We start from the raw sequence: 25,158 nt of genomic DNA, 5'->3' as shown, positions 1-25,158 counted from the left end.
TAACACTTTCAGCATTGACCCTGAATAAGAAAGAATAGGAATACCAAATAATGTGTTTTTTCTGGAATTCTATACAATAATTGCTAGACTCATTAAAGGTTTATTTCAGGCACACTTCAGGGGGTGAGTCACTGATTTAGGGCCTCATCACGACTTTGGCGGTAACCCTTAAATCCGGTGGTCGCGCTATTAAGGGTCCGCCAAATCAGGATTTCTGCTGATTTCGCCCCAGCTTTTGGAAAATCCGCCGGCGGTAAGAGCGCACATTTTCCCCATTGAGCCCAATGGGGAATGGGGCATTCCCGAATGGGGAATGGGGAATTACATTACCGCCGAACTTGTGATCCGGCGCTATTAGCGCCGGGGAGTTCGGTGGTAGGGCTAATACCGCCAGCGGTAATACCACCAGCGTTACCGCCAATGTCGTGATCAGGCCCTTAATCTGTTCTTAAACGCCTCAACTCAGCCTTTCATCCTTCAGGGGGGGAGTCACTGATTTAGTCTGTTCTTAAACACCTCAACTCAGCCTTTCATCCTTCTGAGGTTGATAAATGAGTGCCAACACAGGTTGGGTGATATTGGTTGTATATGTTTTCTATATAAAGAGTTTAAGTGTAAGTGCTATATAATAACACATTATCACCTGGTCGTGGACGTCTGCTTGCATTCACAGTAACTTGGTAATATGGGCCTATACACACTGATCTTAACGATACATATGGCGATCCATTCTTGTATGAAATATACATCACATTATAGTGATATTGTAACCATATTTTTCACAGTGTACAATGCTATGTGATGCCACTTCCTGTTTTGTCAACGGGTGAAAGGTCATGTTCCATCGCTTCCCGCGATATCACTTCGGGGTGGGGTCAAATTACGTCACTTCCTGTGATGTCATCAGGGGGTCAAGGGTCGTGTGATGCTACTTCCACTACCCCTGGCATTTTGGTGAAATGATGTCCCTGCTGGTAAATGATTCAGCCTTACCTTAAATGTTATTTATAGGGGCATGAGGACTAATAAGAATTGAAGGCCCATTAACAGGGAATGTTAGAAAATCAATAGCAAGAATTCCATCTACCAGGTCCCAAGACCGCAAAAATACCTGAATATAATCAGCGTGTTGATTGGCCATTGGAATCCGGCAGAATTTGACTATGTCTGATCTTATTAAAGCTAGACATTCCATAACATATGTAAACCAGTAGATGCTTTTATTATTCACTGCCTCTGCATCCTCCAAAACGTTGTGTCCATGTTTTGGCACATTAGTCATTGGCACAAAGGGTGGTTTTCTCTGCCGGTCCCCTAGCTTTTCTCTACACTCTAGGGTATTCAAAGCATCATCAGTTCAGATGCCATTCCACTTATTTTATCACAGACTACCTGGCGAAGCAGAGAATGCGGGGCGTTATTACTTTGTCCCCAATTTGGTTTGGCATTCGTGGGGTGTGGAATGCGCTCACCGCTCGTTGCTTGCTCAAGCTTCCTCCATCCTTCGTTCTTCGATCAGGAAGAGCTTCTCCACACCTTCGGCACCTTGCTCTGCCCAGCCCACCCCCAGGGTCCAGCAGATGGTCGCCCGGCTAGCGGACCGAATCCGCGAAACAGTGCACTGTTCACCACGTCTCTGTCGATGCGCTTGTTGGACTCAAGCAGTCTGAGAGCTTCCCGAGAGTTTCCTGGATCGAGGAAAGGACCCTGCACCATCAGGAACGTCCCCCTGACATCAAGTTACAATAATGTATAAATTGTGTTAAGGAAGACTAAAACAGTATTAAGCCTTTCTTTTGTTTATGCATTAGACTTCTAGCCCTAGCTTAAAAGCCCAAGGGGCAGAGCTCAGATTGGCTTCCACTTTGTGCAATGTCTGTTGAACTCATTGATACGCTTAGTGTGCAAGATACTAATTAGGTTCACCTGCCATAGTGGATATTGCCAGCTACGCATAATAGACGATGAAGAGGAGAGATTTGTATTGTCCACCCAGAATACCATTTCCACTTTAGATAAAGAATATGCCTGCCACATTTCTGTGGCTGCTAAACAGGGCTGACAAGTATGAATACATTAGTATGACTTGATTGGTCTGCATGGCCATGGTCACCACCAGCTGGGAAAAACACCTCTCACAGCTGGGATGGGTGTTGCAACCACAAACATTAGTCACCAAAACTATTAACAACCACCATTGCCATAAAGGCATAGCCTATAACAAACCTTTCTGATCAGGACTGAGGGGCATGATACAGTCTCACAAGGTCAAGATCCAGTTCATTTACTATTGGGGGTGCTTAGGAAGAAGATGCGGGCCAAGCCTTTTCTACCTACCACATACCTATACAGGACGTCTGCGGTTGGCTAGAGGACTATTGCCATCCTTTGTGCCTATCAATGGGTAACTAAGAAGGGTCCTTTCATTGGTGCTTACAGTAAGCATGGCAGGTCATGAGAGGTGGTGCTTGCTCTGCCACTGTCGTAAACATCCTAAAGATATGCCGAAGGTGATTTACCATTAGATGAGTGTATGCTTTCTGAACATGATGGGAAACGGGTAAAGCCAACCGACAGCTTGTATATCGGTGAGATATTCCCGAAACAGCGAATTGGGCAACCAATGCATGGGGTGTTTGGCAACTATCTTGGAACTGAACATGTGTAGGGTTTATATTTTGACAAATCTTTTACAGTTCAAATTGGTCCCCAGCCCCTGCATGCGCAATATAAGTGGGGAAAGTGAAGGACAATGGATGCTCTTTCTCCTCGTGAGGTCTGGGTGGGTATCACCCTCCTGAGGGATGCCACCGACCAGGGCATCTTCGCTGAGTCATCTGAAGCCCATTGTCTGTTAGAGAAGAATTTGCATGACTACATGTGACGTTTTCACTGTTCCAGTGCGCGAGAGAGGGGCAAGATCACCCTGGGGACTTCATAGCCTGAGATTTGGTAGCCTGCTTTACTGCTGATCACACACACACACACACACCCTTGGGCACGGGCTTGAGCTGCCACTGCTATAAGCCTACTGCCTTGGCCTGGACAGTGTGGGTTAGCGCACTGAGACAGAGAGCTCACAGGGCCGCTAGGTTTTGCAACCACCGGAGGTGACGCCATTTTAGGAACTGTGTTCCTCGCCCAGACATATTAGAATGGTGCCTGTACCCCTGCTGCTGCTGTTCGGCTTGCTTGTAGAAGCCAGCCGTAAGAAGATGCTGGGGAAGAGCTGTCGCCCTGAGTGCTCTTTACTAAGCATATCCCTTGGTGGAGATCTAGAACGCCTTGAAAGCAGAACTGCAATAGCCGGCCAGCTCCAGTGTGATGCAAGGAAATCATAGGAAGCTTCTCGTGGAAGCCTTCCTGACCAGAGATGAAGATCAGCTTTCCCCTCTGCTGCTATTATCATTATTATTATTGTATCAGGAGCACTTAATACACAAGGCCAACATGCTCAGGAAACAAGGGAACCATGTTAGTCCAATCAGAGGAGCTAGAAAGTCCAGCCCCCCCCCCCATGGTGCCGCGTGGGCCAGCATGACCCTGTGCTTTCGACCATGCTGAACATCCAGGATTTCATTTGTTATCTTAACCTTTCCTCTACAATTGCTGGATAGTGTGTACTATAATGGCATACGTGTGATCAAAAGTATAGAGTTTATTTTCATCAAGTCTTTTATATAAGGTTACACAGTGCTTAATGTTTTGATAGATAGACAGGAACATGTAACTATGCAGCCATGGGACGTAACGATGCACATTTTCCAAATAGCACTTTAACCACAAGGACCAGCACATATTAAACGTGACATTATTTTCTTCCTTCAAATACATCTCAGTGCAACATATTTCCTCCCCCCCCAAATACATCTCAGTGCAACATATTTCCTTCCACCCCCCAAATACATCTCAGTGCAACATATTTCCTTCCCCCCCACATACATCTCAGTGCAACATATTTCCTCCCCCCCCAAATACATCTCAGTGCAACATATTTCCTTCCCCCCCACATACATCTCAGTGCAACATATTTCCTTCCACCCCCACATACATCTCAGTGCAACATATTTCCTTCCACCCCCACATACATCTCAGTGCAACATATTTCCTCCCCCCCAAATACATCTCAGTGCAACATATTTCCTTCCACCCCCACATACATCTCAGTGCAACATATTTCCTTCCACCCCCACATACATCTCAGTGCAACATATTTCCTTCCACCCCCACATACATCTAAGTGCAACATATTTCCTGCCCCAATATACATCTAAGTCTAGCACATTTCCTGCTCCCAAAATGCATCTAAGTGTAAAATCTTTCCTTCCCCAAAACACATCTAAGTGCAAGACATTTCCTTCCTCCAAAATGCATCTAAGTGCGCCATATTTTCTACCTCCAAATGCATTTAAGTCCAACACATTTCCTGCCCCCAAATCTAAGTCCAACACATTTCCTGCCCCCAAAATACATCTAAGTCCAACACATTTCCTGCCCTCATAATACACCTACGTTTAACACATTTCCTGACTCCAAAATGCATCTAAATGCACCTTATTCACAGCCCCAAGTGCATGTAAGTGCAACATATTTCCTCTCCCCAAAATACATCTAAAACATTTCCTGCTTCTAAAATGCATCCAGATGCACCATATTTCCTGTCCCCAAATGCATCTAAGTGCAACATATTGCCTGATCTGAAAATACATCGGAGTGTATAACAATTCCTGCCTCCAAAATGCACCAATTGCAACACAGCGCCTGCCCTCCGAAATACATCGAAGACAGACGCTCCTTTTTTTCAATCAACTATGCGTTCAACAGTCAACCAGTGTTGTGGTTTTAAGCTGGCCTCATTCCAATGAATGGACGGCTTGTGATGCTCCTGTAAAATGAGTCCTACCTTTTTGAACCTCGGGATAACTTCAATTTTCTGTGCATTTGGAGTCTGCGCTACTTTGTCTTGTTTTTTCTATGTATGAATCTCATGATTTTGGTTTTTGCAACATTAATCTCCATTTCATTTTTGTCAACAGACACCCACACATTGGAAAAGTATCTCTGTAGTCCCATCGTGGTGGTGTCCACCAAAATGACACTTTTAGTGTAAACTAACCACTGAGCTGGACTAACCTCTAATTTAAGTGGGAAAAGCCTTTGCCGAACAGAAGTAAAAACAGAGATTAAAGAAATTCTGTACCTATAGACATTCCTGTTTCAGACCCTGAAAGGTCTAGATGACTTAGGTGGAGCTGAATAAGGGCTCATCTGTGCTTGCACTGTGGTACGATCTTGAAGCTCATAGGTTTATTCTATGATTAGAAGGTCTCTGTAGTTTGTGATTATTTGTTATTAATATTAAGGTTTACATTTGGCTATTTCCATCCTCCTATGCATTTTATCCTTTGTTTCCCCCTCGCCCAACCTCAGTATGCCACTGTTAACCAGCCCAATCTTTTCTTCCTCAACCTTAGCATTATCTGTATTTCCTACTGTCTCTCCGTGCATCTCTGTATTTATCATTTTCCTTTCCATCACCTGCTTCTTCCACTCCTGCTGTTATTCCCTTTTTAAAGAAACCATTTGAACTCTTCAGTGAATAGATATGCTAACATTTCCAGTTTAATATATTCACAAAAAGACAAATGATCTCTGGGAAAAATCAGCCAAGGACTTACTTTTTAAGGAGCAGAAGTGGACTTATGCATTCTATTGGAAGAGTTTCTAAAATTGACATTTAGGTATGATTTTCTTTTGTGCAATGTGCGGTACAATACCTCTAAAACCCGTCCACTGATGTATCGGTCGCAGGTCTCACACTTAATGCCAAACTGTGAGTGATAATCCGATTCACAGTATGGAACGCCGTCCCTGTAGAGGAGACAGAAAGAGGACAGAAATGAGCAGGTATGCCAGACACGAACGACCAGATTAGGCCACACAAAACACGACAGCTGCTGTATCTCAGTTCATTTCTTTCCAACTCACTTTGATAGCACCCACTCTCAAAATTAGTGGTGGACCTAAACCAGATTCTGGTGGAGCTCAGTTATTAATTGTCACCATCAATGCCTTGACCCCCAGGTTTGAACATAATTTCACATCAAATTTGAGTGTTAAAGGACTACCTTATCCCAGTTTCTCTGCAAATAATGAGCTCTCTGTCAGCGACAATGTGTTGCGGGTGATGAAGTGCATTTTGCAGATGTGTTCGGACATACTCAAAGAGATTTTTTGGAGGTGTTCTTCCTGATGAGAAAGGTGTGGTTGTCAATTTAGAGCCGCGGTTTCAATATGGAAGAAAAAACTGTGGTAGGGCATGATGGCACTTAGTGAAGCGTTTGCAGTCGCATGTGTTGCTTTGCCATTGAAGATATGTCGAATGTCCCTCGCGGCTAAGATCTGAGCAGCGTTTATTGATGGATCCCTTCAGGAAGAACTCAACTCTTTTCTGCCCAAGCAGGAATTCTATGCCACAATATCTTAGGGACATAGAGAATAAGTTGGTGTTATGAAACTCCCAGGTCTATTCTTCAGAATCTTGTTGCAGCCTTTGAGTCACAGTTCCCCTTTGGGGGTCTAGGTATTCTTTGATTTACCAATGTATACAATGCTGGTCAAAACGCACAAAAACTATGCAAATATTCCAACAATCACAATCACTCACGCTTACATGTTTATTCCCTTACACGTTGTGAGTTCAGCTTGTACGTTCTTGTTTTACTGACTTTTCCCACTACTTTTCCCCTTTCCCACTCTCCTTGCCCCTGTTTAGTTTTCACCCCACAGGCCTTGGTCTGGTTGCCACCCTGTTCAGGGTCACAATTCTTCTCTATACAGACAAGGCTGGGAGATTCAGGACCACTACACCGCTGATTTGCACAGTGGGAAATACACAACATAGTGCATATCTTGATGGTACGTGTGAGATAAGCCTTTGTGTTAACATGAACATATCAAGATCATGCTTTTCCCATTTAGTAACAAAAAGCTACAGAGTGAGGCAGAATGTGGAGCAGGTTGACATCACTTTTGGGGTTCACCACAAATGTTCCACACATTTACTGAAAATGTTACAGTACAACACCACAATGAAAACATTTTGGTTCTATTTGGCGGCTCCCACCCAAACACCTCACAGCCTAATGAAGCAGCAAAGAAGATGTCAATGACTCAGTCCATAAGACAATCAGACAGACAGAACGGCACAACTTCTCATGGTAACGTGGTCAGTAATGGTCAATCGATAAACCGCATCACTAACCAGCTTGGCACCTGAGTGTAAGCTGACATCTTTCTGTAGGCTCTGTGTGACTTGAGCATCACCATCTATGTCAGGAAGGAGACTGTCCTCCAAAGAGTAAGGCTGCTTGAGGTCTCTGGAGCCCGACATGTAGCTAGGGTGACCAGATGTCCCGGTTTTGCCGGGACTGTCCCAAAATTTGGAGCTCGGTCCCCCTTTCTCAAGATTATGTTCCCATTGGAAACTGCAGTGGTCCCGGTTTTTTGTAGTAGCTTTTCATAGCTGGCAGGCAGGAATGCACAATCTCACACAGAAGAAATGCTGCATTTTACAATTTAAGATAGTGTTACTTTGTGATACATTAATTAGAATGTGTGTTTCTTTGAGCAGTAACACTTAAACCCCCTTCTCCTCCAAACACTACTTAATTGTAGCGCCTTAACAGCCACTTTCAAGAGTTAGTCCTACTTTTATGTTAGTTGCCCTGTTCCGGTTTTTTACTTTTTAAATCTGGTCACCCTACATGTGTCTGACTTTGTCTCAAGCCCCACTCTTTTTCTTTATAGCCAGAGGCCTCTGGCCACCCTCATCCCTGTTAGCCCCGCCCCCCTTGCTCCCAGCCCAGCCGCCGCACTCACTTGCTGATGTAGTCCCCGGTGAGGATGATGCCGCAGGTCTGGCACTTGAAGCAGCTCACGTGCCATTGCTTCTCCAGGGCCAGCAGCGACTGCCCGTGCTTGATCTCCTCCTTGCAGCCGGCACAGTCTGGAAAAGAAAGCAAGAGGGTGTTTCATTTCACACGGCACGCGCAGCAGGGACATGCAGACTATTCAACACGTGCGTTGCGTGTCTAGCGTTCCTAACACCTCAAGTCCCACACAGTGTAAGTCTGATTATAAATGGCCGTCATTGCATCTCCATAATGGAATGGGAGCCTTTTGCAGGATTCGTGTGCGCGTGTCTAGCTGCCTCACACTATCCCTTTCAAACATGGCGCAGTTATCGATGCTCTCTCTGCAGGGTCGGACTGGGGCATAGCATTATCTCGGGCATCAATGAAAACGTGGCCCACAATTGCAAATGGCAATGACAAACTGTTTGAATAGTACCCAAGGGGGAGTTTTTTCATCAAATGTGATGAAAATATCGCATTTTAAAAAATATGTATTCAGCAACACTGGTCAAAACTACTAACCACATTGCGAAGTAACTCATGAAACTGGCCCACGTTTGTCAATAAAGTGGTCCACTTTGACTGAAAAGACTTGCCCACAGCAGCATTTTGCATTTTTGGTTATTATTGCCCCATAGGCCAGTCCGAGCCTGCCACTCTGTAGTTATGGTTAGGTTGGAGTCCCCACAGGTAGAGCACTATTTGTGTGGCTTTTTATGTTTGTTGTCGTCCGAGTAATCTTCACAAAATAGTCCTAATAATATAGAATCGACTCTCAATTTTCATGCATCTTTGTTAAGGGGGAGATGGGATGAGGTTATAGCTGGTGTCTGACAAGATACATTATCCCATTAATCTCTTTTAAGACAAACGTTTGCTTTCACCTGCAACCTGAACTACTTGACTGATTAACCCCAGACCTGTGAGGAGCGCTGTCTCATTGTGCAAGTGTGCTTTCACAAATTTGGTATAAAAATAGCCAGCTTTTTTAACGTGCCAGAAGTTGGACACAAATCTATTAGCCAAGCCTTGATTCGCCTCTGAAAAATATGTGGCAATGGCAATTTTGGGATGTCTTGAAACATCAGTGTAGGCCCTGACCTGAGCCTGCAGACTGAGTAGGGGGCACCAAGACAGGTTCTTGAAAGAGAGATCATATGGTTGGTTGCTGGGGCAGAATGTTTTCAGGGGCTGCCATTCCGAATGGAAGATGTTCTCAGGGTCCAACCAGAACCTGCACAGGTTTTCTTTTAAAAGGGCCATATTGTGACCCTCTTGTGTCACGCTGAGCCACAATTTGCAAAAAAACAACAGTTTAGCTGTGGGGTTCTGCAAGCTTCCTGCTGGACATGTAAGCGACAGTCGCTCACGAGTCACTAAGAAGATCACCAGGCAACATCTGTGTCTGAGCCCCAGAAAATGACAGGTGGACCACAGGGGTGGCACGTGGAATGGCTCTGCTCCCATTGGACAGCAATGTGGTCAATGTGACCTCAGGACCAGGCAGCAGGAATGTCCCACTGACTACTAGCTGTCAGTCAAGACTCAGTGCATGGCCTTGCTAAGCCAATATTCACCATAGGCCTTAGCCACAGCCCCTGGCCAGCAACAACGTGTCGTGTGGGGGGGGGGCAGATGCCATGGCCAGTTCCAACTTTGGGTGGCAAGGGGGGGCTGGGCCACAACTTACGAACAAACCTCGGTCAAAGGCCTTGCACCAGGTAAACTACCCCACGGCCACAGGCCATGCCTAGAGAGCCTATCAGATAGACTGGGAGTTCATGCGGCAGAGTCGAAGTCCCTACCCTGTACTTAGTACGACTGGACCCACAGAGAGGCCATGCCCAGTTGGCATATCATGTGGCTTGGGGTCTGCAGAAGGGTCAAATGCTCTCAAAGTGTTGATTGGGCATAGCTTGCAGGCCATATACATCCTCCTATCTGTAGCGTTCGTGGCTCATGCCCAAGCCAATCTGCCATAGTGGGTACATTGAGTGGATTGACTATGGCTTGGGCAATATGCTGGCTGGCCTTGACCAGCATTCACTTTGACTGGGCCGAAACCCTTGCATGATCCGAATGGCCAACCAGGCACGGCCATGGCTACTTTGACTGGGCCTGTGCCATGGGGTAGCTGCATGAACCCCATAACTATGCCATATGTCCACTGGGCATCGTCTGCAGCCATACGTGGCAGAGGCTTTACTACACTAACCACCCAATTGGCACGGCCTGGTGCCATGCCTTGCGGCTACTTTGCCTGGTGAAAGGCCTTCTGGTCTATCGTGGGCACACACAAAGCACCCATATGCCCAATGGCTATTTTAACTCTGCCACAGGAATCCCCAAAACACCCCAAAGACCCACAAGCTTGTACCCTGCTATCCCCATAACTAGTGATTGGCCCATTGTACATGGCCATCACCAACTGGGACAGGGCTTTTGGCCATGATCTGTCCGCCAATCCTACCAGAGTGGTCACTATGTCACCATAAAGGCCACTGGCTACCTTCAGGAATGCTTCAGGCGGAGGCTCAACATAGCCTCTCAGAGAAGGCACTGGCAAGGTTGGCTAGTGAAGTCAGGCTACCTTCAACTCACTGTTTCGTCCTGCACCAGCCATCTATGCGTGTTTACAATTCTGCACTTAGAATCTTGGCCTTCCTTGTCACAGGCACATGTGCATTCTCTGCTCCAATAACCTCCTCTGCAGACATTTATTCAGACAGATCTTAACTACATGATAACATGTCTCAATTGTATATTCCAAGTGATTTGACAGTGCAACATTTGGGGTCTTGCTTTGCCACACATACATCAACTGAAGGTATTGGCTGAATACCATCCCACACGTTTGCACATATCCATGCCTAGAGTACACATTATACCCAAGCAAGAACAGCTGTGGCGTTTTAGCCATATTGCACTAGGTACGAGCATGTAGCTCCGGACCGCACCGTTGTTCAAAATTGTAGTACAGAGAATTGTCATGGGCATAATGGACTCTTCTGCAGTGCCGACAATAAGGGTGTTCTAATCTGTGAAGGGGACCCCACATTCTCCAAAGGCCTTGTGATGTATTTCGATGGCCGCGATATGGTGGCCCATAAACAGTGGCATATGTATGGGTGAGTGAATGGGGGCAATGGCCCCTGCGGTGAGCAGCTGGCCAGTGGTTATCTGCTCTTGCACACCTCTCACTGATGATGGAAAGCGAAAGTATGCAGCTATGGCAGTGGAGAGACAGATACCTGCTTTCCCATCTCGTACTCCCGCGCTCTGCTGCAGTAGTGTGGACATCAGAGGCGGAATGTCAGAGTAGGTAAATAAAAGTGTGTGTGTGGGGGTGTGTGAGAGATGGAGAGTTGGTGTGCGAGTATGATGCAGTTTTCTCTGTGTGTGTTTTTACAAATATGTGTGCACAGAAGCCTTGGTGGGATATAAGATGGGTTGGGTAGGAGGGGGTTCACGTATCACAGAAACATGTTTTACATAGGCAATGAAGGCGTATATTCTTGGCCACTGACAGGCACTTGTGCTTTCTAGGAGATGCTGGTATATATTGGGCACAGCAGAGGCTGCATGAAAATGGATCCTTACGGGCCAATACCCACATGGGCAGAGCCAGCATGACAGTCTTTTCTTACAGTGGCATGCTGAGATACGTTGAGCCTAGCCAACATTAACACTGGCATATATTTTGCATATACTAGCATATATTTGGCAAAGCCAGTATGAACGTGTGTTCATACAGTGGCAAGATGGAATAAATTGGGCACAGTCAGTTTGAGAATATTTTTAGAACAGGAATACTAATATATAGTTTGGGCACTGGCAGCATGAATCTGTATATAACAGGGCATTGCTGGCATATATGGTTGCAACAGGCCAGATGTTATTTTCATTGTATACAATGACATGAACAAGTTTTGCACATTTCTCCTGCACTTTATTGGTGATCTGGCATCTATTGGAGTTTTTCAGGTGTTCCCCTAAAGAACCAATTGTACATTGTCTGGCTTTTTGACCATTTGTTCTGAAATTGTGGCTGTAAAATGTGCTGCTTTAATAAACTATTGTTTTATTTGTTTTAAACTCCGGGTTGTACGGTTTATTGAGAGGCCACCCTCAACACATGGAGTTCCTTCCCTCCCCAATCAAGGTGTCATACAACAAACTGTTCAATGTCAATTCTTTGTTAGTCCAATTTCCGGTTAATCTCATGGGGCCTCATTAGGACCCTGGCGGAGTGGGTTTCCGCCAGCGCTAATCGCGGCGGACCCGTCCGCCGTACTACGAGTTCCCTTAGCGCCATGGAGGTTTTCTCCGCCTGGTTTTACCAGGCGGAGAAAACCATGGCGCTACGGGACCTCGTTGTTAATTACGCCACCGTATTTTACGGTGGCGTAATTAACTCCTTCCCTACTCCCATTATACCCTATGGGGCAAGAATGGGAATGGGGAAGGGCAGAATGGGGATTGGGGATTTACCGCTCCGCCAAGGTCGGAATGGGGCGGTAAATCCGCCAACCCCCATGGCGCTATCGACGGCTTTCCGCCGTGCTTCGCGGTGCATTTAGCACCGCGAAATCCGCCAGGGTCCTAATGAGGCCCATGGCCCCTGGATGCCTCCCTGTGTGCCACCAATGAGCCAAGAACCAGGCCGGTTTATAGGAAAAACATTTGTATTTATTTGAATTATAGGTAACAGAGATCATACTAAAACTACTCACACCACGTTCTTTGTGGCACGCAATTAAACTTCTTTTTACATAAATAATCAGACAAGTTTGTTGGGGAAAACACAAATTACAATACTTTGCTTTATACCAATTTCAATTCAAGAAATAATAAACACTGGTCAATGAACAAAATCAATTTATATATGCAGTGCTCTGCAATTTAGATTTTCTAGCATGCTTAAAAGTCTAGCAGTTTGGTTTACACATTTGTACAAATGCATATGACAAGTTTTATTTCACCCACACTTTTGAATTAAAATAAACACAGGGTGATTTAACAGTTTGTTTTATAGCCTCCTCCCCCCCATTACTTTGGTCTGTGTTGGGGAAGTCAGACAGAAAAATTGGAATGATTTATGAATTTGGGATTTTAGACCCCCCTCCACATAAAGGCTTGTGTTGGTGAAGCAGGACAGACATATTGGGATGATTTATTCATTTTGGATATGAGACCCCCCTCCACCTAAAGGCCTGTGTTGGGGAAGATGGATGGAAACACTGGGATGATTGTGCAATTTTGGATTTCAGACCCCCGCCCCCTTCACATAAAGGTCTGTATTGCGGAAGTCAGACAGAACATTTTTGTTTAGGGACCACGACACCCCTATTCCTTAAAATGGGCTGGGAGGATAGCTCAGGACCAACGTGCTTGGCTTGGAAGCAAGATGACGCTGAGCAACTCAGGTTCGATCCCCGGTTCGCGCTTAGAAACCTTGGGGTATTAAGTGCGCTATAAGTAATCTATTACAATTACAACCCCTTAAGTCCTAAGGAAGAGTATGCTTGTCCTTTTTCCATAGACTTGATTAAAGCTCAGCAGTTAAGGGGTTAAATAATTTGGGGTCACAGCAAAAATAGGATACCCAATTAAATTACAGGCTATAGTTTTCAGCATACACTGGGAATGAGCTTTGTTAATTTCAAATGTTGATGAAACATCACCCTGGAGTGTTTTGCTAAATGAGAATTAATTAAATTATATTCAGTCAATTAGGCTAAGGATCTACACAGTTTTGCCCCTCACACCCGCCACCGGCAACTATAAAGGGAATAGATTTAAGGCAAGCAGATTCCCCCACCTTTTGGTTTCAAATGGCTCAATGCTACTTATATTGAAAACCTCTGTTTAAAGTTCAGGAAGTCCAGCTCCATTTCAGGACCCTCTTTGAGGACAGGGCAGGGGTATGATCACACCACTCTCAAGTATGGTCCTCAGCTCTCCACCACAGGGCCAAGTCAGCATGTAGGCCTCCCCAACAATAGACAGCTCTAGCCCTCTTCGAAGCTATACCCAGATGCAATTTCAGAAAATCTCCTTTGGTGTTTACTTGTGGCTGTCAGTTGGTCATTTTTAGCAGCTCTCTCCCTCTCTCATAGTACACCCACTTTACATACCAGTGATGACACTGTCAATATTTCAATATTGGACAGTTGTCAGAAATCGGTCCCAGGTTCGCAACATCCCTCCAGTTACCTTGTCCGCTCGCAGGCAGCAGCGGGTGCTTTTACCGGATGAAAGACGGGGGGCGGTGGTGTCTTGTCCACGAACTACCTTTTGCAGACCCCTTCGTCGGAAACCGTGTTTCCGACGCTTTGTGTGGAAGTTACCATGGAGACTACGGCAGTGGACGCGTAGTTTCCCACGTGATTCTTTACGCAGTGGGTCACGTGATTGACTTACTGCCGGTAGTTCGGTATTTAACTCTCCCTCGCCCTCCAGTCGCTGCTTCTGATCGTGTTTGACAGCAGCTTTTGTTTATGCTTGGATTTCTGGTTCCTTCTGACCTCGGATTACGTATTTTGGATTTCTCACCCGGATTGCCCTTCTATATTGCTTCTAGGAATTTTGACCTTGGATCGTTCTAGGATATTCTTGCCCAGTGATTTTGTGTTAGTAGGTTTTGGACCTTGGAGGCTGGTGACCGCTTCCTCTTTGATACTTCCTTCTGTTTTCTAAATCTCCCTGGGGATTACTTGCTTTCTTGTTTTCTTACTCTCCTATCTTTTGTACCACTGTCACTCCTTCCCGTGTTGTCTTTAGGCGTCCTCGTGCCGGCGGGCACAGGTTAGGTGCTGGACTAGAGACTTCCCTAGCACTCTAGGCGTCCTCGTGCCGGCGGGAATAGGTTGGGGTGCTGGACTAGTGACTGCCTTGGCACCATAAGCGTCCTCGTGCCGTCGGGACAGGCGATTGGTGATTTGGACACAAACCCGGAACTGGATTGGAATCCTGAGAGACGACAAGGACAAGTACTCGCCTGGGGTCTCACACATCCTGAGAACACTGGTAAGAAAACTTTCACTCTCTTGCCATTTCTCTGTACCTCTTGTTACCTTATTGCTAAATACCTTTTGTTTTCTTGTGGTCTCCAGAACTCATCAGTCTTGAGAATCAATTTGTATGGAACTTCTTTGCTTAATGCCACGTTTCTCTGCAGGTTAGTCTTTTGATGATTGTAGATGATTGTAGATCTTTATTAGAGGGTTTCTATATTAGCTGGTAATCAGTTGTACTTCTCTGCAGTTATCTGGAGTACCTGGATATCCTCGAGAGCGTGAAGCAGTTGCGGTTCCAACGAATTTACACCATCTTTCGATCAATTAGTTTCTCAGTTTGTCCTCTTGTACCCCTGAGAATCACATTGATAGGAAGAATTAAATACTTCACGACGTGTCAACAAGGAGCACTTCGTCTAAGGGTTCTGACAGAATCAGAAGCCTTCCTTATGGATACAACTAGTGACCCGTTGGCCGCCTTAGTACAATTAGTGGCCGACCTACGTGCCGATATGACAGCTGCCCATGCTGACACCCACCGACGCATTGATGCTATGCAGGATGGGATCAGGGAAGTGGCCTTAGGTTCACCGTCTTTGGCTTCCGCGGGTACCTCAGGACAGGCAGGGTCCTCAGCCAGACCAGATCCTGCGCCTGTTTATATGGCCGCCCAGTTTCCGCTTGCCCCTCCCGAAAGATTTACCGGAGATCCTAAAACCTTTCGGACCTTCATTATTCAATGTAGGTTACATTTTTTGTGTCGGCCTGCCTCGTTTCCTGATGCAACTACTAAAGCAGCCTTTGTTTTATCGAATCTCGGAGGTATGGCCGCAGTTTGGGCGAACCCATTATTGGAACAGGGCAGCCCGCTATTGTTTGATTGTGATGCTTTGATACTTGCTATGACTCGGGTATTCGATACTCGGTATAAGACTCAGGCCACCGATTTGGAGTTGTTAAATCTCCGTCAGGGAGAAGCTCCGTTGTTATCGTACCTAGCTAAATTTAATCAGTTGTCTGCTGAAACCGGGTGGCCAGAAGAAAAGAAGGCAGCCTTGTTCTATAAGGGGTTATCAGACTCATTGAAGGATACTATAGCCACGGTTCCGGTGGTCCCTACATCTTTCCCTGACTTCCTAGATTTAGTACTCCAGATCGACGCCCGACGGGCCGAAAGAAAAGGGGAAAAGAGAGTAACCCTGTCTAACCCTGCTGGTCTTCCGGTTCCCGTAACTGGTGCTGAAGAACCCATGCAAATCGGTGCAGTTAGAGGCCCGTTAACAGTGGAAGAGAGAGAAAACCGGAGACAAAACAATCTATGCTTTTACTGCGGTTCTGCTAACCATTTACTTCGTGCATGCCCTAAGAAGCCCCGCAAGTCGGGAAACGCCAAAGCCCGGCAGTAGAAGGAACCCCTACTCCGAGCTGTTCTATGCAGGGTTCCTGTATATCTATGCCCTTTTATGTTAACATTTCTTTGAGCTACCAACAGGTCGTGCCATGGAGTTCTGAAGCGGTCTTAGACTCTGGGACTACTGGAAATTATATTGATGCTCAATATGTCCAAACATGGGGTATACCTCTTCTACCGAAGAAAGTTCCAGAGGTGGTGAATGCTGTTGATGGTTCTACTCTTCTATCTGGACTAGTTACTGAACATACCATACCTTTGCAGTTAACCATTGGTCTCGACCATTCGGAAACTATCATCTTTGACGTCATTATGGCACCCCAATACAAATTGATTTTGGGATTACCTTGGCTCAAGCTCCACAATCCGGTAATCAATTGGGAGACTGGGGCTATTGCCTTTAGCTCCCAGCGGTGTCTTCAGGTTTTTAACTCGGCAGGTTCTATACTTGCAGCTCCTAGTCGGGCCCTATTGGATTCCGCAGTCACTGTAGGAGCAGTTGTAAACACTGTCCTGCCTACCGAATATACACAATACATGGATGTATTCGATAAGGGTAAAGCTGAGAAATTGCCTCCTCATCGGCCATACGATTGTCCAATTGATCTCAAACCAGAGGCTAAGGTACCATCGGGACGCATTTATTCTCTTACCCAAAAGGAGGATGCCGTCCTCAAAGAATACTTGGATAAGGCTCTTGAGTTAGGTTTTATTCGTCCTTCTCATTCCCCGTTTGCCTCCCCGTTGTTTTTTGTGCCTAAGAAGGAGGGTGAATTAAGACCTTGTATTGATTACCGCGAGCTTAATGCAAGTACTATACGAAATCAGTATCCTATTCCTTTGATATCTGTCTTGCTAGATCAGTTGGGTTCTTCAGAGTTCTTTACTAAATTGGATCTTAGGGGGGCTTACAACTTAGTGAGGATTCGCCGGGGTGATGAATGGAAAACGGCATTTAAGACCAGATATGGCTTATTTGAGTACTTGGTAATGCCATTCGGGCTTTGTAATGCCCCGGCCACCTTTCAGAATTTTATTAACGACGTCCTTCGTGACATGATCGACAGGTTTGTTATCGTTTACCTCGACGATATACTCATTTACTCCCCATCCATGGAAATGCATGTGCACCATGTTTCGGAAGTTCTACAACGCCTGCGTGATCATCTTCTTTTTGTGAAGTTAGAGAAGTGCGTTTTTCATGTGACCCATGTTGAGTTTCTTGGATATGATATCACCAATAAAGGAGTACAGATGAGCAGAAATAAGATCAAAGCTGTACTAGATTGGCCCGAACCTTCTACCAGGAAGGAGTTACAGTTGTTTTTGGGTTTCTCCAACTTTTACCGTCGTTTCATTAGACAGTTCTCTTATATATCCGCGCCACTCACTGAACTGACCAGTAACAAGAAACCTTTTCTATGGAACGATAACGCTCAACGAGCATTTGAATCTTTGAAAGCAGCTTTTACCTCTGCACCTGTTTTGGTGCATCCTAACGTCAAACAACCTTTCTACGTCGAAGCAGATGCTTCGGATGTAGCTGTAGGAGCTGTTCTGTCCCAGCCTTGCTCTGATACAGGCGATCTGCATCCAGTTGCCTATCATTCACGGAAGTTAACACCTTATGAGCAAAACTATACCATCACTGAACGTGAATTATTGGCTATTAGAGACGCATTTACGGTCTGGCGGCATCACCTTCTTGGTACTGAAATGCCGGTCCAAGTATATACTGACCACAGAAACCTGTTGGCCTTGCAATCTCTGACTTGTACTACTGCCAGGCACGCCCGCTGGCATGAATTCTTTTCTATGTATAACTTCACCTTGACTTATCGTCCAGGGGTTCTGCATTCCAAGGCCGACGCCCTATCCAGAAGCCTTGGGGGTTCTGTTTCACGTCTACAGGATGGGTCTTTGATGTTGCCAACACAAGTAGTGTGTGGATGTGTATTACAGCCCACTTTGAAGACGACGCTCCAAACCTGGGTAACTAAGGAGCCAGCGGAATTAGCAGAATACAACATGGACGTTGTACATGGTCTGCCTTACGTCCAGGGTCGCGTTTATATGCCCGATCATGACACTCGCTATGCGGCCATTGCATTATGTCATGACGCTGCTATTGCAGCTCATCCTGGTTCGCAGAAAACTCTTGAACTTCTCAAACGTTGGTGCTGGTGGCCTTCAATGCGGCGAGATGTCTCGCAATATATATCGACCTGTGCTATTTGTGCCCAATGTAAATCACACTCGGCGAAACCTATGGGGCTACTACAGCCATTACCAGTACCGGTGAAACCATGGGCGATGATCACTATGGATTTTGTAGTAGAGTTACCCTTGATCGATGGTTATGATACCGTGTGGGTGGTGGTGGACAGCTTTTCGAAAATGTCTTTGTTTGTTCCTTGCCAAGGTCTGCCTTCTGCTTCTAAGCTTGCAGAATTGTTTTTGCGACACATATTTCGATTTTTTGGGCTCCCTGAAATCGTGGTTTCTGACAGGGGGTCCCAGTTTACGTCTCGTTTTTGGAGGCATCTCATGTCCTCATTGGGGGTCGATGATCGATGTTCCACAGCCTTCCATCTGCAAACGGATGGCCAAACTGAGCGTGTTAACGCTACTATGGAGCAGTATCTCAGGTGTCTCATCCTCCAGCATCAAGAATCTTGGTTAACGGTCCTTCCCATGGCGGAATTCGCATATAACAATTCGAGTCATTCATCCACAGGAACGTCACCTTTTTTTGCCTTATATGGGCAACACCCTCGCACTCTACCTCTGGACTGGGAACTTCCTGCAGATTGTCCGGCTGTGCAGTCTTGTATCAAGGATCTGTCTGTGGTCCAAGCTAGTGTTTTGGAACACTTAGTACAAGCTCAGAAGCAGGCCAAAGTATACGCAGATCGTAACCGCCGAGATTCACCCGAATACGTTCCAGGCATGCGGGTCTGGCTTTCCACAAGAAATCTACGCATCCCGGGGCGTCGGTGTCTGCTACCACGCTTTGTTGGTCCTTATGTCATCAAGGATGTCTTGAGTCCGTTGGTGGTCAGATTAGACTTACCATGCTCTTGGAGGATACATCCAGTATTCCATGTATCCATGATTAAACCTTGTGTCGACCATACTAGGATTGTTGTCCCACCGTCTCCGGTGGTTGTTCAAGGTGTGGAGGAATATGAGGTTAACGCTATACTTGATTCTAAGATTGCTCGTGGGGTCAGGTATTTTTTGGTGGATTGGAAGGGGTACGGCCCGGAAGATCGTACCTGGGAACCGGAGCGTAATCTGCATGCCCCTTTGTTGGTTTTCCAGTTTTTGGCCTCGCGGAGGCATGGGGGTCCTTTGGGGGAGGATACTGTCAGAAATCGGTCCCAGGTTCGCAACATCCCTCCAGTTACCTTGTCCGCTCGCAGGCAGCAGCGGGTGCTTTTACCGGATGAAAGACGGGGGGCGGTGGTGTCTTGTCCACGAACTACCTTTTGCAGACCCCTTCGTCGGAAACCGTGTTTCCGACGCTTTGTGTGGAAGTTACCATGGAGACTACGGCAGTGGACGCGTAGTTTCCCACGTGATTCTTTACGCAGTGGGTCACGTGATTGACTTACTGCCGGTAGTTCGGTATTTAACTCTCCCTCGCCCTCCAGTCGCTGCTTCTGATCGTGTTTGACAGCAGCTTTTGTTTATGCTTGGATTTCTGGTTCCTTCTGACCTCGGATTACGTATTTTGGATTTCTCACCCGGATTGCCCTTCTATATTGCTTCTAGGAAGTTTGACCTTGGATCGTTCTAGGATATTCTTGCCCAGTGATTTTGTGTTAGTAGGTTTTGGACCTTGGAGGCTGGTGACCGCTTCCTCTTTGATACTTCCTTCTGTTTTCTAAATCTCCCTGGGGATTACTTGCTTTCTTGTTTTCTTACTCTCCTATCTTTTGTACCACTGTCACTCCTTCCCGTGTTGTCTTTAGGCGTCCTCGTGCCGGCGGGCACAGGTTAGGTGCTGGACTAGAGACTTCCCTAGCACTCTAGGCGTCCTCGTGCCGGCGGGAATAGGTTGGGGTGCTGGACTAGTGACTGCCTTGGCACCATAAGCGTCCTCGTGCCGTCGGGACAGGCGATTGGTGATTTGGACACAAACCCGGAACTGGATTGGAATCCTGAGAGACGACAAGGACAAGTACTCGCCTGGGGTCTCACACATCCTGAGAACACTGGTAAGAAAACTTTCACTCTCTTGCCATTTCTCTGTACCTCTTGTTACCTTATTGCTAAATACCTTTTGTTTTCTTGTGGTCTCCAGAACTCATCAGTCTTGAGAATCAATTTGTATGGAACTTCTTTGCTTAATGCCACGTTTCTCTGCAGGTTAGTCTTTTGATGATTGTAGATGATTGTAGATCTTTATTAGAGGGTTTCTATATTAGCTGGTAATCAGTTGTACTTCTCTGCAGTTATCTGGAGTACCTGGATATCCTCGAGAGCGTGAAGCAGTTGCGGTTCCAACGAATTTACACCATCTTTCGATCAATTAGTTTCTCAGTTTGTCCTCTTGTACCCCTGAGAATCACATTGATAGGAAGAATTAAATACTTCACGACGTGTCAACAAGGAGCACTTCGTCTAAGGGTTCTGACAACAGTGCCCTGCAAGAATTCTGGCAACCAGGATTGAACAGTTAACCTTCTCTCCCCCCGCAACCCCCCAAGTCCAGCCTCTCTCTAAGGATTGGTTTAGGAGTCTAGAACAGAAATATGGCAACTCCCATTTGAAATCCCCCTTTTTTAATGTCAACTGTTTGGCAAAAAGTAGTTATGTGGCAAAACATCATAATTTACTAGAAACTGCCATAATATATATAATCCACTTCAGCTAATCATGGGGAATTCAAGAAAACGACAGCTGGGTCTGCACCATGTTGCACAGGCGTGTGGCAATTTTACGTCATTTATACAAAAAAGCATAATAATTATGAACATGCAATATCCTCTTCAAATACGTAATTTTACCTTCCACCAGTCTGCCAACTCTTAAATTTGGGGCATGTTCAGAGCAGCCAGGAACCCATTTTAGCCTGCCATTATAATTCCCTCAGTCGCAGGTGGATGGGTTTTATTTCAACAAAATTGCCTAGAATGTATCTTAAAAATGACACATAAATTAATGCAGTATGACTTGTGGTTGCTGAGAAAAATGCATACGTTATGATAGTCCTTTTAATCTAACAGGAAATCTTCATGTTATGCAAATCTTCTCTCCTTTCTTCCAGCCATTTGCCGTTCTGTTGTTTTAAGTTGGTAGGCTGCCGGTCATAAATACTTGGAAGGCTCCGGTTACACAGAGATCCCCCAATGCAGGTAATGAGCTAGGCTGGCCCTGTGATGTCACAAGACCCTGCTGACCTCTGGCATTCTGTCCTGTTAAGTGGACCTCCATTTCAATCTGAAAACCTTCTATTTTCTTGTATTTCTTTCCATATTTCAGCTTCTCTTGATTGCAGTTCCCCCCATATTCCTGTGACACACTAGCTAGGCCATTGGCCCTGCACAGAAATGAGCCGTCAGAGACAACATGTCTGTGGAAAATTTGTTTTCAAGGCCTTTAAGGGCCGGGCACACTTTATTACAGTTGTAAATAGCTGGGATGCAAGAGCCAGGCTTGCAGTGGGGGAGTCCTTTGTGAAGTATGCCCAACAACAAGCTCAAGGGTCTGCATAGGGCCTAAATGAAATGTACATGTGACCCAAAGAAACAAAGTGGCTTTTTCTTTTCAATTGTTGCCAGTATTTTGCATGTGAAGCATAATATACATTACATCTTGTCAACACACACTAAGTCTTTTCCCTTACATCTTTATGTTAGCAGGGGAATAATTTTCCAATGTCGTGCTTTAAAACTGCAAACGCTCATGCAAAGCCATTTTAGTGTCAGCGTTTTAAAATCCTGCTTTTCATGTGAAAGGGGCCTTTCAATTTCTTAAAAGGCGGCTTTTCCTTATGTAATGACAGGTAGGTCTTTTCCACATAGCACTTGCATGTGTTACTTGTAGAAACCCCCACAGTCTGCCTTAAAAGACCCTTTTTCAGTGTGAAGTTTTTTTCATGAAGACTGGCAGGTCATTTTTCCAATGGGCCTTCAGTACTGTTTGTTGGGGCCTTTGGTTAAACCCCACAATACCCCACGCCAGAAATATCTCCAATAGTGGCTGCTCTGGGAAAATTATTATTCTCAACCACTTAGAAAAAAATCACCAGCCTCCACACTTCCAAGAATTGTCTGCTAGCTCTTTACTTGAATGCTTCATATAGGCACCTGAATTAGGCATTGCCTAGTTCATGTCTGCAGCAGACAGTCCTTGAGTGCTCTGCTCCTAAGCATCAGATCAGGCCAAATCAGGCATCAAATGTGTTGCTCCTTACCCATTATAGGGTGCTCCCCCTACTTTTGTCTGTAGTGCTCCATTTAAATATGATTCTTGAAGACGTCACTGCCAGAATGCACAATTTGCAGGGTGGAGGCAATTATAGTGTGTTATACCACTACAGCCTGTCTCCACCTAAACGCTGCCCGGTGCCACCAATCTTTCAGTAGCATAGGCTTGACAAATCACCAACTCAACCCTTACCCTCTTGACCTTAGTGCCATGCCGGTCTGCAAGCCTCAATATATTTCTCCAATGGAGAGTCCGCCCCACATCTGCAAGGGCAGCTTCAATTAAATGCACCTTGGAGAGAAGCCTGAAATTGGACTCGAGCTGGGGACAGACACACCCTGTCCTCCATCCTTCGCTGAAAGGAGTGTGCTAATTGAGAGAGGGGTATGCTCTGCTGACTCAGCGCGACTGCCGCTGCATCCGGATGTACTGCGTCTCCTCTCCGCATCTGTGGCGGCTCGGCCCATTAACTGGTTGTCGCCACTGCCCTTCAGCTGCCTTCTGGACACGCAGTCCCTGAAGCCAAGGTGGAATACGTTTCCATCTTTAATTAACCGGCACTGAGTCAGAAGCACGGCTGCCTCTTTCTCTCAAGATCTCTCCACTTCCACCCGGTCTGTAGACTACCTTGCTGAACTTGCAAACTAGTTGCAAACTGGCACTTGGCCAAAAAAGCTTTGGTGCCAGATGTGGTGCTGGGCAGTGCCATCTTCCGCTGTCTCAAAATGTGCACAAATGCATCACAATAAACAACTGTAGTCTGTGCCCAGGGCAAAAGTCCTATGAAAAGTGGGGGAAGGGGTGACGTTTAGCCTCTGATGGAATGGGAAGCGATGTCACAGGACATTCACATCCCTTAAGGGAAATATGCCCATGTCATTCAGTTGGCTGTTGCTTTTGTGTATGAATAAAGTGGCTACGGCCAGAACATCTACGTGCTAATTCTGGGTGGAGTGATTACAGGATGGAGGAAGCAAAACAATTTTCTAAACAGGACAGTTTTCTTTCGTTTTCTAAAGACAAGGATGCAGTTAAGAGTTTAGACATCACAGATCACAAGGTAGAGGCCTTCCCTGATCGAACACAATGCACAGGAAAAAAGAGCATTATGCATTTCTGAAAATTAATTACCATTATGCAAAAAAAGCCAGGGAGCTGCCGGCTAATTATAAAAGGTGCGAACCTTTTAAATTTAACACAATCCCAACATGAGATAGTTTGCAAACGGTTTCATGTGGTCTTCAGGGTAAAGCCTGGCTTAGGAACGTGACGAAACTATTACTTCAGTGAAAGGTAACAGACTACTGTTACTTCAGAAAACCCCAAGTGTGGTTGAGTATGACGCCTCCCACCCATGTGTACTCGCGACTTCTGCCCTTTGCGTGCCTCAGTATGGTGTGGAATACCCGTATACCCTTAAGTACCTGTCCTGCCCCTCACCCCCCGCCGTCCCATTGCACCCCGGTTCCTTCCGCCTGGTCTCATCAGCAGGCCACACACCATTGGCGATCTATTTGCAGCACGTCATCGTCTCACGCTGCCGCCACGGTACACGTTTTTGCTGCGGTGATCCCGGGAGCTATAGAGGAACTCTGCAACTTCGGAGCTCATTGACCTGCACTGGGGTGTGTGTCTCTCACTCCCCTCGGGCTGCTGCAGCTCTTCTCGTACAACCTTTTATTTACCTATTTCTGGGGACCGTTTCTGCAGCTTTTCTGGGAGACTTGCTCGCGTCCGATTCGTTAACACAAATGCCTTCAACATAATGTGCCCCCTCTTCTCCCCTCCACCCGTTTCCACTGTAATATTAATCACCACCTGGCTGGCCCATTGTAGAGAGTACAAAGCGCAAAGTGCGGGCTCCATTTGCTGGTAAAATCCCACGTTCAGAGTAGCTAATCACCTACTCCCTCCCACACCCGCCCATCGCCACCCGTCCCCCTTTATTTAATACCAAATGTACCTTCGAGCAATTCCTTCTTTCGGCTGTCTTGCCTAGGCAGTCTGATTTCTACTGTGCCTTCGATGGCGCTGTTGCACAAAGGACGTTGTTCAGAAAGAGCTGTTTATCTAGTTTCCACTCGTGGCAGGTGTGTTTTTCATTTCTTAACTAGTCAAACAAGAGACGTAGAAAAAGGTGTATTTGCAAAATCAAGTTCTTAAAAAAGGAAACACCATATTGCCAGTAACATCCCTGAGGCTAAGGCCGCGCTGCTAACGGCGACAATGTCCATGCCAGCTGCTCCATCTTACTAGCGACTGGAATGCAGTTCGTGATAACTTGGGCTGACGGGGCGTTACTGGGCCGGTAAAGCCCGCGGAGACAGGCATGTGTCACCTAATTGGTACATAATGAATGTCGGATGTCTTCCTG

At 46.0% G+C, this 25,158-nt stretch overlaps 1 protein-coding gene across 1 annotated transcript in view; it reads right to left on the bottom strand.

The window, feature by feature from the left end:
- ABLIM3 (actin binding LIM protein family member 3) overlaps positions 1 to 25,158 on the bottom strand; it is a 770,500-nt gene that overhangs the window by 265,490 nt on the left and 479,852 nt on the right. The window contains exons 5-6 of the mRNA XM_069651389.1: positions 7,882 to 8,008; positions 5,778 to 5,871 (exon numbers count right to left, since the gene is read on the bottom strand). Coding sequence (XP_069507490.1) covers positions 5,778 to 5,871; positions 7,882 to 8,008 — 221 coding nt within the window. The remainder of the gene's footprint in view (positions 1 to 5,777; positions 5,872 to 7,881; positions 8,009 to 25,158) is intronic.

The sequence above is a fragment of the Ambystoma mexicanum genome, chromosome 3p (genome assembly GCF_040938575.1).
Source record: "Ambystoma mexicanum isolate Mex_15411 chromosome 3p, UKY_AmexF1_1, whole genome shotgun sequence".
Lineage (NCBI taxonomy): Eukaryota > Metazoa > Chordata > Amphibia > Caudata > Ambystomatidae > Ambystoma > Ambystoma mexicanum.
This window is presented reverse-complemented; position numbering and strand designations above follow the sequence as displayed.